The 14644-nt window shown below is 40.9% G+C and overlaps 1 protein-coding gene across 1 annotated transcript in view; it reads right to left on the bottom strand.

The window, feature by feature from the left end:
• Positions 1-14644, bottom strand: part of sntg1 (syntrophin gamma 1) — a 487473-nt gene that overhangs the window by 142439 nt on the left and 330390 nt on the right. The window contains exon 2 of the mRNA XM_033019712.1: positions 12610-12664. Coding sequence (XP_032875603.1) covers positions 12610-12636 — 27 coding nt within the window. The 5' untranslated portion in view covers positions 12637-12664. The remainder of the gene's footprint in view (positions 1-12609; positions 12665-14644) is intronic.

Raw genomic sequence — 14644 nt, 5'->3', positions numbered from 1 at the left:
ATAAGGGAATGTTTCCGATAAACCGAAGATAATAAAAACAAAATTACTGATGTTTATACCTGAGGAATCTTGGCAAGAACCTCAAGGATATGGGCCAAACATGAGCAAATGGGACAAGCTTAGTTGGTGCTTCTTGATCGGCATGGATCGGTTGGGGTGAAGGGCCTGTGTCTGTGTTGTCTGATTCTATGATTCTAAACTTTAGGGGGTTGGTCAATCATTAAAAAAATTATCCCGTTATTGTCGAACAAATAAATAGAAGGGACGCCAGTGAGAAGAATTTGGCAAGATGGATCAGGTGGAGAAAAATGAATGGAATTAGTTGATATTGTGGCGTCAGCTGATACACAGACCACTTATGGTCGAAAACTCGTCAGTTGCTGCTGAGGCTGGCACGTGACATCATGGGCAAGGGGGAGTGTCCTGCTACATAAGCTTATCTCACCTTAAGATCTCCCCAGTCAACAGGTAGCTGAGCTCGAGACAACACCCTCGCTCAGCTACAGCAGTAATGACAATTATGATACGTGCAACATAATTTACATGTAAACTTACATGTAACAACTGAATAAAAACTACCGTTTGAACCTGCCTGACGTCTGGCCTTTTCCTGACCACGTTTGGTGCCGCTACATTGGTGACTCCGACTATCCGAATTGAATTTGGATTTCTTCAGACGCACACAGCCTCGGGAGACCTGATGTCTGCAGACGACTGCCCAGCCCTGCAGGACGACGCTGCCGCCAACCCGGCCCTACCCTAAGGTATGCTGCAGGCCGCCCGGGTCAAGGGGCGCAGTCCAGGTCTTGTGTGACGGCTGCCAAGCTCTCCCACATGACCTGCCCGGAGCCGACCACCAGAGCAGAGAGGTTATGGCTGCCGCCGCTTCCCCACCAGCTGCTGCTCACCGGAGCTGAGAAGCTGCGGATGCCATCGCTTCCCCACCAGCCGTCGCTCTTCCACCAGCCGCCGCTGCCCCACCAGCTACTGCAGGAGCTACGAGTGTAGCAGCCTCCTGCCCCCAGCATCACCGACGCACGGCCAACGGCCCCGGGAGCGGGGAGAGAGTGGGCCCGCCCATTACCCCGCTGCCCAGGGCCTAGCCATCCGATAAGGCGGGCTTACCTGGGGCGACTGCCCGAAGACACTCTTCTGCTCCTCACCGTTGCAGACCCCGAAGATCCCTGGGCGCTGGCTGCCTGTCCGGCCAAGCAGCGGGGTCTTCAATTGCTAGTTAAGGCCGCTTCAGCCGGCTGGCAAAATGGTCGCCGCGGCCTACTGGAACAAGCGGCCGCCCAACTACAAAAATGGCCGCCGCCGTGGCCGGCCGGAAGAGAAGCTCGACCTTCCCTGACCGCCGTCCACAGGGCCACCTTCCGGCCGGATGCCATCGCTGCAGCCTGACCACCGGCAACAGCGCCACCCTCAGATTATCTGCCATCACTGCAGCCTGACCGCTGTCCACAGCGTCATCTTCTGGCCGGATGCCGTCTCTGCAGCCCGAACACCTGCAAAAGCGCCACATTCTGGTCGGAGGCTGTCATTGCAACCTCTAGCTTTCCAGCACAGCTTCCCATCCTGCACCATGGACACTGGACAATTTGAACTTACCTACCAATTTGCAAGTGATTGCTCACTGTAGTTTGTTTTGTTTCTTTTCACTTTGTTTACACTGTATCACCACGCCGGGTTTAGCAATCAGTTTATTTATTTTTATTTCGTTTTTTCTTCTTTATTTGCAATGTTGCCGACGTCTCCCAGCCGTTGCTGGGGGCCGTATTTCTCAGGACGTGATCACCTAGCTGGTCGAGGAGATGCGACTGTGTCTCATCCGTCCGGTGGCTTTTGCATCGGTCTCCTCACACCCCTCGGCATATAGCCGGGATGGCCCACAGCTGGAGTGTCGACAGTGCCCGCGGGCCCCACCGTCCCGACCCACACCCGGGGTGTCCCCGACCCACATGCGGGAGCCACCCTCGACCATTCTATTCCTTCCTCCGGTTCTGGGGGGGGTCCTGTGGCATCAGCTGATAGACCACTTATGGTCGAACCCTCGTCAGTAGCTACGAAGGCTGGCACATGACGTCATGGGCTAGGGGGAGTGTCATGCTACATAAGCTTATCTCATCTTGAGATCTCCCCAGTCAACAGGTAGCTAAGCTTGAGACAACAGCTTCGCTCAGCTACAGCAGCAATGACAATTATGTTAGTGGACCAAACTTACATGTTACACCTGAATAAAAACTACTGTTTGAACCTGCCTGGCATCTGACCTTTTCCTGACCACGTTTGGTGCCGCTACAGTATCATATTGAGTTGAAACTTGGTTAATGATCATATTTCTGAGAATGGCAAACAGATTCTACAAACCGCGCAAGATTATGATTAAATGGTCTATGTAACATCTTGCCCTAAAAACCCTTGCCTGAAAATGGAGTTGAGAGTCAAAGAGTTGTACATCACAGAAATGAACCCTTGATCAACTCATCCATGCCGTTCATGATGAAGTTGTAGCATAAAAGACTTATCTGCAGGACCCAGGTGTGAATGCTCCCCAGTTTATGTCCTCCAGGAAAGGTCCAGAGACATGTTATAAGAGGTCCACCATCATCATTGATCTCTGGGTTTAGCAATCAGTTTATTTATATTGCACATAAGCCTGATCTGCCAGCCCGTACATCCTAGAGATAGATGATCTCCTGACCTCTCATGACATCTGTTCATACCTACAGCTCATTGACTGCGTTCTAATGAAGATGGTCTAAAAAATGATTTGGAGCTCCTAATACAGCATGCCTATTAGAAACATAGAAACATGAGTTGAAAGGAACGATTGATGGCACTACTGAAAACTGACAGAAATAGTTTTAGACATAAGCAGAGCAAAGGATTTTTTCTGCATAGAAACATAGAAACAGAAAATAGGTGCAGGAGGAGGCCATTCGGCCCTTCGAGCCAGCACCGCCATTCATTGTGATCATGGCTGATCATCCCCCCGTGCCTGCCTTCTCCCCATATCCCTTGACTCCATTAGCCCCTAGAGCTCTTAAATCAATCCAGTGACTTGGCCTCCACTGCCCTCTGTGGCAGGGAATTCCATAAATTCACAACTCTCTGGGTGAAAATGTTTTTTCTCACCTCAGTCTTAAATGACCTCCCCTTTATTCTAAGACTGTGGCCCCTGGTTCTGGACTCGCCCAATATTGGGAACATTTTTCCTGCATCTAGCTTGGCCAGTCCTTTTATAATTGTATATGTTTCTATAAGATCCCCCCATATTGGTGCATGTTGACATTTCACACCATACCACTGTGCCATGCTCTTTTATAAAAGCAGAGATCAGCTGCAATCAGAGCCAGATTTATGTGCAGAAGAGATAATAGTGCTTTTTTGAATTATGTGTGGGGACTATTATCAGCATGGTCAGCCTAATCTCCCTACTACTATATTTCATCTTGTTTCCAGTTCCAATTTGCTAATCAAAGTGGTTAAAATATACATTGATTGGATTAATTATTAATAAACCCAAGCACAAAACAACAAAGTGGAGAGGATTTACAAGAAAGGCACAACAATCTGCTCTTGAATGAGACTGAACTAAAGCATCACTGATCAACATTACTGTGCCAAAACAATGCTGCCGAGAAAGAGATTTAATTGTTCTGCCTCAAAGATTTTTTTATATTCCAGTCTTGAGTTAATAATTAGTAACTGTGTGAGTTATCTGGGGAGATTGATATTTTGCTTAACAAAGTTACTTGAACAAAAATGTTCAAGACTTGCCAGTCTCACTCCTTATTTTATTCTGTAAATAGACTGGAAATGCCAATCAATTTACACTAGTCAGAAGAATCATTACTGAGAGTTAATCTTGGAGGTACATAAGGATAGCAAAGGAATGATAATAAAATATTGCTCCACAGTGCAATCTTGGGCAACATACCTTTGCCTTTGAATGTTTGTACTGAATTTTAGTATGGCTATTGTTTACGCCTGACAGTAATTTTCACGAGATTGTTTAAGAACAGATTAACTCGATGAATATTTGTGAAAAAAGCACCAGTTATACCAAAGTTAAAAGAGTGGTGGAAATAGCAGCTGTTGAGAAAAAAGTTAACCTTAAAGATTGATGATCTTTTATTAGAAATTGAAAAGTTAACCTGATTTCTCCCTCTTTGGGTGCAGGTTGATCTGCTGTCCACTTTCAGCCTTTTTTGTTTTTATTTCAGGTTTCAGCATTCAGTATGTTGGTTTTGTAGCATTAATTAATTTGTTTGTATGAAGTTAAAACTAACAGTATAACGTTGTACTGTCTTGTTTGGATTTCTATTGTGGTTTAAAGCTTGGATCGCATTAACTGTGAACATTTTATACTGGACCAAGTGCAGACCTGTTGGGCTGCTCCCCAAACGCACCTGTTCCCTACCCATAGTCCTCCAACTCAAGCTGTTCCCGAACGTAAGATTCCAGCAATCCCCTTGCCTTCCTCAGAATTTATCTTAAAAAAAAATTCCAATTGCACTTGCCCTGCATGTTGCAATAGCAATTCACCCTCCCCCTGCTAGTCTATCCATTGTGACATAATCAGTTGAAGCTGCCATTGTGATGTCATCAGTTGAAGCTGGTCGGTTAGAAATTGAAGGTATTTTGATGTTTTTAAACTTTAATCGGTAATAAGTCGAGAAATAAAGCATAAAATGTTCAGTGAAAGTGATCTCTGCCAGGGGGGAAATTGTGAATCAGAATATGTAAAAATCTTGTGAACGTTGGAATTTTTAAAGCTTTAATTGCGAATAACATGTCAAATATAGAATGCAATCCTCACTGAGGCTCAGCACTGCTAGCTGAGCCATTGTGATGTCATCATTTGAACCAGGTGGTTTTAATTTCAAAGTCTTTTATTTTAATCGGTAATGAGAATGTCGAGAAATAAAGCATGAAATGTTCAGATAAGGTGATCCCAGCCTCGACGGGAAAAATGTCAATCGGAATATGTAAAAATGACATTGTTGCCGTGCATACACACACACATATACACACACATATACACAAATACACACTAACAAGATCAGAGTGTTAATGTATATGATGAATATATTTTGATATGCACTCTGTCAAACAAATAATAAATGTTTTTAAATGAATTTCTAAATATGACAACTAAATGTGCATTTAGTGGTACAAGCCTGATAAGGGAACAGTGCATTAACTATTTTTTGTATAAACTTTAATATATTTTTTAAATGGATATTTGTCATCAAGGTTATGTAATGCCTTGGCAATGAACAATATAATATTACATAGCATCAAACATATGTTTTGTAATACAGCCTTCTCCTCTAATCTATTGCATATAAAAAATCGACCTAAAATGGATTTAGAACAGAAATAAGATATGAAACGAGTTGTCATGCACTGCACTTTTGTGTCAATTGTGGTATTATCTGTTGATCCTCCATTTATCTTTTTCTGGCTCAACAAACCACCTTTACAAAATAATCTATTTATTCGCAAGCAATTCAATGTTTGTTTGTAAGCAATTCAAAGTTTTTTTCCCAATCTGGTGCAAAATGTTCTAAATAATAATAACATTAGAAGGTCTTAAATAAAGACAGAATGTATGATTTAAAAATGGGGACTGAATCAGTAAAATAAACAAAATTACACCCACTCCCAAGCCCTCCCCATCTTGTAATGTTAGCTTTGAAAAAAAATTCTTATTTTTAATACATAAAATACAGATTACATTCCATTCAATGTAACCGAGAACTTCTTTCTGATAGGGATTATGGTACAGTGACTTTTTTCTTAGAAGCACAGACAAAAAAATCAAATCAACTTTAAGGTGCCCAAAACAAATGTTCTGTCTATTAAGATCAAGATGCCTCGTCCAAGCTAGACTCATTTGCTCTTGCTTACCCTATTGGATACATGGATACTTTCCTATCCATGTACCTGTCCAAGTGTCGTTTAAATGTTGTAATATCTGCCCTAATTACCTCCTCTGGCAGCTTATAATTTAGTTTAGTTTAGAGATACAGCATGAAAACAGGCCATTGAGTACATGCTGCCCATTGATCACCCGTTCACATTAGTCCCACATTGTCCCACTTTCTCATCCACTCCCAACACACTAGGGACAAATTTACAAAGGCCAATTAACCTACAAACCCACACGTCTTTGGGATGTGGGACGAATCTAGAGCACCCAGAGGAAACCCACGCGGTCACAGGGAGAAGGTACAAACTCCACAGAGACAGCACTCGAGGTCGAGGTCGAGGTCAAGATCAAACCTAAGTCTCTGGTGCTGTTCCATATACCCACGAACTTCTGAATGAAAAATGTAACCTCTGGGTTTGTATTAAATCTTTCCCCCCTCACCTTTAACAAATGTCCTCTGGTTCTTGATTGCCCTGCTTGAGACTCTGCATTCACCATATCTAGTTTCCTCATGATTTTATCCACCATTATAAGATCAACCCTCAGCCTCCTATTCTCCATGGAATAAAGCCTTAGCCTGTCCAAACTCTCCCTATAGCTCAGGCCCTCAGGTCCTGGCAGCATCCTCATAAATCTTCTCTGCACTCTTTCCAGCTTAACAAAATCCATCCTATAGCTATTTTCAATCAAATAAATCTTATAAATACAATATGGTTATGGAACTATGTTTGTTTAAAGAGCACTGTATAACTATGGAACAAGTTGTCTGTTTTTGAAATTAGGACTGTTATCTGGTTATCATTTATTTCATCTCCATTGGGATTTGAATGCCACAGAGTGAGAGACGCTGGTTTATAACCCCTCCTGAGTTCAAGTCCAACAGATACTGAATACTAGGTTTCTTTTCCTACTGGTTATATTGGATTCCAAGTTAAATTATGGTGGGGTGCCTTATAATAGGTGCTAATGAGGAAGAGACCACATTGTGGAATTCTTTGCCACAGAAGGCTATGGAGGCCAAGTCAGTGGATATTTTTAAGGCAGAGATAGATTCTAGATTAGTACAGATGTCAGAGGTTATGGGGAGAAGGCATGAGAATGGGGTTAGGAGGGAGACATAGATCGGGCATGATTGAATGGTGGAGTACACTTGATGGGCCGAATGGCCTCATTCTACTATTCCTCATGAAATATGATCATTGACCACAGCCTAAATTTACACCAATTGGTAACCATTCAATTTACCAAGTAGAATGAAGATCCCTTTGTCAGGCTAACTGGCCTATAATTCCCTGTTTTCTCTCTCCCACTTTTTAAGAAAGGCGGGAGAGAGAAAACAGGGAATTATAGACCAGTTAGCCTGACATCGGTGGTAGGGAAGATGCTGGAGACAATTGTAAAAGATGAGATAGCCGAACATTTGGATAGCAGTAACAGGATCGGTGACTCAGCATGGATTTACGATAGGCAAATCATGCTTGACTAATCTTCTGGAATTTTTTGAACATGTAACTAGGAAAACAGACAAGGGAGAGCCAGTGGATTTAGTGTACCTGGACTTTCAGAAAGCATTTGATAAGGTCCCACATAGGAGATTAGTGGGCAAAATTAGGGCACATGGTATTGGGGGTAGAGTGCTGACATGGATAGAGAAGTGGTTGGCAGACAGGAAACAAAGAGTAGGGATTAACGGGTCCCTTTCAGAATGGCAGGCAGTGACAGGTACCGCAAGGCTCGGTGCTGGGACCGCAGCTGTTTACAATTTACATCAATGATTTGGATGAAGGGAATCAAAGTAACATTAGCAAATTTGCACATGACACAAAGCTGGGTGGCAGTGTGAACTGTGAGGAGGATGCTATGAGAGTGCAGGGTGACTTGGACAGGTTGGGGGAGTGGGAAGATGCATGGCCGATGAAGTTTAATGCGGATAAATGTGAGGTTATCCACTTTGGTAGCAAAAACAGGAAGGCAGATTACTATCTAAATGGCATAACGTTGGGAAAAGGGGAAGTACAACAGGATCTGGGGTTCCTTGTACATCAGTCTATGAAAGTAGGCATGCAGGTACAGCAGTCAGTGAAGAAACTGAATGGCATGTTGGCCTTTATAACAAGAGGAATCAAATATAGGAGCAAAGACGTCCTTCTGCAGTTGTACAGAGCCCTAGTGTGACCACACCTAGAGTATTGTGTACAGTTTTGGTCCCCTAATTTGAGGAAGGACATTCTTGCTATTGAGGGAGTGCAGCGTATGTTTACATGGTTAATTCCTGGGATGGCAGGACTGTCATACGCTGAGAGAATGGAGCAGCTGGGCTTGTACACGCTGGAGTTTAGAAGGATGAGAGGGCATCTCATTGAAACATATAAGATTGTGAAGGGTTTGGACATGCTAGAGGCAGGAAACATGTTCCCGATGTTGGGGGAGTCCAGAACAAGTGGCCACAGTTTAAGAATAAGGAGTAAGCCATTTAGATCGGAGACAAGGAAACACTTTTTCTCACAGAGAGTGGTGAGTCTGTGGAATTCTCTGCCTCAGAGGGCGGTGGAGGCGGGTTCTCTGGATGCTTTCAAGAGAGAGCTAGATAGGGCTCTTAAAAATAGCGGAGAGGGGATATGGGGAGAAGGCAGGAACGGGGTACTGATTGGGGATGATCAGCCATGGTCACATTGAATGGTGATGCTGGCCCAAAGGGCCGAATGGCCTACTCCTGCACCTATTGTCTATTGTCAGTAGGACACCCTTGAATTAAAGGAAAATGCCTTCCACGACTGGGGCAGATTTTAAGAGTCTTTATTTGGTACTTAACTGTTCTATATGGTATGAGCAGTGCTTGATGCAGACTCCTACTGGGGTTTGAACATGCTCTATTTCTGACTGGCATTTTGCAAGTGCGTATATCTAAAAACAATCTACTACCCTCAGCACAAAAAACTGATCAACTGGGACAATAAAACCCCTTTGGATCATTGAAGTGGTGCTTCAGTCACTTAACCAGTAGAGTGGCAATTAAAGTATTTATTCAGGTCTGGAAAAGAAGAAGCTGCAGTAAATTAAACAGAAAAATTAACCTATATCACAGTGACAAAAATATTGCCCTATTTCAAAACATTATTTTTTTCTTACTTGCAATTATATGAAATGTAATTTTAATTTGTATAATGGATCACTTAAATATTTAAACCAGAACTGAAATGCAATGTCTAATTAATCTGTTACATTTACGTGTGGCATATATTTCAGTAAATTGTGCTTAATTGTAGTTTACATCCAGCAGATGCACCCAACATGACCTTGAACTAGGAGGCCAATCTTACAAATGTACCCTATGACTAAATTAACCACCTGATTGTTTCTGTCTTTCCCCGTATTTCTAGTCATTCAGTTCAATATCCAGACTGCGCATTGTAAAGGAGAATTACATTTTCAGATAAGCACAATGCTTTTAAATAGATCTATTTAAAATCACTTTTTAAATCAGTGCTACTTAGTTATTTGCTGATAAACAGAGTACAGTAAATTTCTTAAATTCCATTTTTTTTGGTGTGGGGTGGGGTTTGAATGTGTAGCAGTCAAACCATTGGCAACACATAACTATTTAATGCAACAATTGCATATAAAACATTTATATGGATCTGCTTCTTTGCAAAAAAAGTTCAATTTTTGAATTAGTGCAACTTCAATGAAGGAGAAGATTGCTTTCTGATAGTTAAAATTCACCTTGTGTAAAACTACACAACTTTGCCACAAAAGCTTCCAAATAATTTATAAACAAGCAGCATACTGCTTTATAAAAACAATTTCGCTGCCTTCTTGGTGTTTTAAAGCAGGATAAAGCAGAGCAAGGGAAAAGAACCAAATACATTTCCTGTTTTCCTGATCAGAATTGAAATTACTACCGTCAAAATATATTGGAATACATGTCAGATGCATATGTATACTGATATAAGATGCAGAAATAAGATAATGATATGAGATGTAATTCTTTGAATAAAATTAAGAGACATGGGCAAAGATAATATTCTTGACAGGGTGCATTAAAGAGCCTTGCCTAGGAAAATGGGACAAAATGCAATTTTCCAGCCACAGTAATAACTGAGACAACCGCAGGCAATTTGTGTAACATAATCAATTCTGCAGTAAATATTTCTAATTTTCATATGATTCTTTTGTATAAATCTAATAACATTTTGTACCATGGACATATTAGATGTATCACATTATAAGCTTTTTTATTTCAATTTGGCTTTCTGCCAGATTAAGATCAGGCTGGTGAGGAATTCATATTTTTAAGAACTTCAGCAGTTGTGATACATTCTGTCTGGGTTTCTTGAGAGATTATGTATTCTCTATCATTTTGGTGTCACTGTCAACCTCGGTGACCTCTGGTTGATGTGAGACTAATTATGAAAGATGTTTTGTTGTAAACGTAATCATTTTCTGCAGGGAAATTTCAGCAAAAATGAAAATGTTACAATTGATAACCATCTCTGATTTCAAGATTTAGTCTAGTTTAATTTAGAGATACAGCATGAAAACAGGCCCTTTGGCCCACCGAGACCACGCCGACCATTCACACTAGCTCTATGATATCCCACTTTTTCATTCACTCTGCACACTTTACAAATTAGCAATTTACAGAAGCTAATTAGCTTACAATCCTGCACGAATTTGGGATGTGGGAGGAAACCAGAGGACCCGGAGGAAGACCGCGTTGTCACTGGAAGAATGTGCAAACTCGACACAGACAGCGCCCGAGGTCAGGATCGAACTGAGGTCTCTGGCGCTGTGAGGCAGTGGCTCTACCAGCTGTGTCACTGTGCCTCACTTGTAATGGATACATGATTATGGAACACACAAGGCATGGGTAGTCCACAGTCCTCCACCAGTAGTCCTCAATAAGTTCAGCAAAGAAAAGGCAATTGGACCAATGTGCCTTGCACTCACAGTCCAGATTCACAAGAGAATGATGTGCTAGTTAAGAGAAGGCACAACTGATCATGTGAAAAAGAATGGCTGTGAGAGTCAGTTATGAGTGCTTTTCGTTTTAAATGTACAAAAATTCAAATATTTACAGTTGATTAAAAGTGCTCAATTTTTTTAACTTTTGAGTTATTTAAGTGTTTTAACTTAATCTTTAACCATTTTAACTTCATCTTTATTTGTTTAGGAGTTTAAAAAAATAGTTTTGAATGTTTCACATTGTCTCAGAAACATTCATTCTCTGAAATATTCCTGAATTTGGTAAGATTAAGTCAAAATTAATCATTCATTTTGCAAGCCACTCTTGTTTCCCACCACCAATGTATAGTGTCACTTGGTGAAAAGGCAATCTTTAGACTTTAGATTGTGCTCACTGAGTCCGCACTGACCAGCAATCACACGTACATTAGCACTATCCTACACATTAGGATCAATTTATAATTTTTAGCGAAGGCAATTAACCTACAAGCCTGCATGACTTTGGAGTATTCAGGAAACCAGAGCCCCAGAGAAAATCCACGCAGTCACAGGGAGAACATACAAACTCCGTACAGACAGCACCAGTAGTCAGGATTGAACCTAGGACTCTGGTGTTAAAAGGCAGCAACTCTACCGCTATGCCACCCTATTCCTATCCAAGATTCTCCAGCAGTTTCCAGAAGATAGAACATAGCACAGGAGCAAGCTCCTCAGCCCTTAAGGTCCATGCTGAACATGACGCTAAGTTAGTCTAATCTCTTTTACCTGCACATGATCCACATCCCTGCATTGAGATAATCCTCCCATTAAGAAGATATCTTCAAGTTATTTTTGGAATATGGGCACCTGCTATACTCTGGAAACTCAGATACTGTTTACAAATTCAGGGTCAGTGGATTTCATAATCTGCATATCAATATAGAGATATCTTATTTTTACCACAAATATTCATTGTTCGGTATGTAATATTAATGGCAGATCCAAATAAGACGCTTTAAATGATTAAAGGATTTGATCACGAGGGTAAATGGAGAAAACATTCTGCAAAATGTCTAGAAGCAGTACTTTGCACAAAATATAATGGAAATCTGGATATACTATACAATATACTATAACACTTGTTTTATTTCACTTATCCTATAGTCTTCTGAGTACATTAATATTCCAGGAAAAAAAAATATCAGAGTAGTCAAATGTGCTGAATAAAACTATCTGATTGAAAGTTGAGGCTGGGACTATCCCAACATTTAAGAAACAGTTAGATGTACATAGCTGGGACATATTGGCCAGTGTGGGCAAGTTGGGCCGAAGGGCCTCTTTCCACACAGTATCACTCTATGATTCTAAGATGTTTAGAAAGAGTTGTAAATTGTGCTTTTTATTTCCAAACTTGTTACCTGAGAGATTGTTCAAAGAATTTGGCCGTTCACCCAATTTGATGGTTTCACTTTTGGCTGAATACCAGATGCCTCTTCAAACTACAACTGCAATTGCCATCACTGGGAAGATGAGGTCATGGCTCAGATGTTGCATGCTACATCTTTGTGGGTGGTATTTGCTTAAGTTCAGTGATGAGGGCTGTCACTTTACTCAACTCCCAAGAAAACAAGTCTGTGCATAATCACCAGTAGCAACGCTCAGAATAAATTGCGAAATGCATTACAATGATAAATTGCTCCACTGAAAGCTGGAAGTGAACTCACCTCCTCAGCCGCAATCCTGAAATCCATGTGCTGCAGCACAGAGAGCAATGCCGGCCTGCAAAATGGGAAAAACATCAGCCTAATCAGTGCACACTTAATTAAGCTATCACAAACAACAGGGCATGCATAATTAATAAATATTGCAGTTTATGTAAGATTGTTTGCATATTTTATCCCTCAATGCATAGACATTCTGCTGTATTAAATAAAAATGAATATTGAAATTAATTTCCAGTTTAATAAAAGAAGAGCTGAATATAAATGAGAAGATACTTTGATATGATGGAGCACAGAGCAAGATAATTGATCAGTCACAGCCAACATCTGCCATATAGCCTCGTACACTAGACTATGTGGAAAACAATAGACATAATAATATCTTATGTATTTAAATCCGTGCATCTTTGAAACCACGAATTGAACATGTAACGGACTGTGTATGAGGAACTGCAGATGTTGGTTTCAACCCAAGATAGACACAAAAAGCTAGAGTAACTCAGTGGGACAGGCAGCATCTCTGGAGAGAAGGAATGGGTGATGTTTCGGGTCAAGACCCTTCTTTAGAACAGGGACTGAGGGTAGTGCGATGATAAAGCACGTCTTGTGAGAACAAGCAAATGTTTAGGTAATATGTATCTGTGTCTGAATATATTTAATATCAAAAAGAATGTGCATCACAAAGGCATCGTAAACCTACAGAATGCAACAAAAACAATGTCTCATTCACATTCCTGTGGCATGTCGTGAAGTTCACTTAATTAATTTAGCATTCTGGGCAAAAGCATCTCCTAATCCATAAAACACAATAAAAAAAATTCTGGATGGTCTATCCGACCAACTTGACAACTCCATCCTGGCTTATTGCCTTCTACATTATGGCATTCCACTATTCCCTGTACACGGCGCGCCATAGTTTTTCATGAAATATTTAATATTTGCTTTTGATATTGCGATAACCTCCAGTTTGATTAGTGGAGATATTAATGTGTGTAGGACGTAGAGGAAGTGACTAATTGTCAAAGTGTGGATGGCCTTTGGTAATAATTCTTTGAGGACATGCAGAACATTTGATTGAAATGCTATCTCAGCTGACACCATGGACCATAGAGACACATATTACAAAATAATTCTGGGAAGATAGTATAATTCGTCATTAATTATCATTGCTATTAATTGTAATTCACGACAGCACTCTTCCTTTCATTTGGCCCATTCTTCATTCTTAACTTTCAGCAACGTAACCAAGAATGCTCTGAAACTGGGTTTGAAGTACACAGTCATAATTTGATGAGTGTATCCCCTCACTGGTGCTGCACAGGACCTGCTATGAGTCCAACACGGGAAGATGTTATCTTTTCCAAGACCTATACTTTGCATAAAGTACATTCATTTATGTATTCATTGGTTTCAATAATGAGATTCTATGCCAGTGGCAATGCTGAGGATCAGTCGGCTGAAGTAAATATATTTGTGCAGAGCAAATGTTCTCAGTCCTGTCAGTGCCTAATTATTGCAGAGATTTTTATCTGGTCTGCAGCTGCTTCTTGCTAATGTTTAGCTTGTTAGGAAATGCCTTATTTTGACTTTGAAGCATTCAGTGTTGTGAAACGCAGCAGCAACTTTGCCATTAATGTTTGGTTGCATCTGCTCTGAGGGGATATGTTTATAATCGGTTCTAATTGTCATAGCACATTCTTGGAAGCAAGCCTCTCATTCCGATTTTTGAAACAGACGGCAACATTAACCGTTCAATGAAGCGCAGCAGTGACACACAATCAAGTCAATAGATTGGAATTTAGTTCAAGGTAAATTAACATCTAGTGGCATATGCTGGCTATCAATATTTACAATATCAACAAGTCACTGAAGCAGAAAAGACACAGTATAATATACCAATGATTTTATACAGTAAATGACTCCCTGTAATGTTTCCTAAGGCCTACCTTGGTTACTATTGGAGATATTGTGATTTTCACTTAAAGTCATTGCAAGAGATGGTAGCTGCAAACAAGGGTATTTATTCTTACAGCAATAA

This window comes from Amblyraja radiata, chromosome 4, assembly GCF_010909765.2.
Source record: "Amblyraja radiata isolate CabotCenter1 chromosome 4, sAmbRad1.1.pri, whole genome shotgun sequence".
Taxonomy (NCBI): Eukaryota; Metazoa; Chordata; class Chondrichthyes; order Rajiformes; family Rajidae; genus Amblyraja; species Amblyraja radiata.
This window is presented reverse-complemented; position numbering and strand designations above follow the sequence as displayed.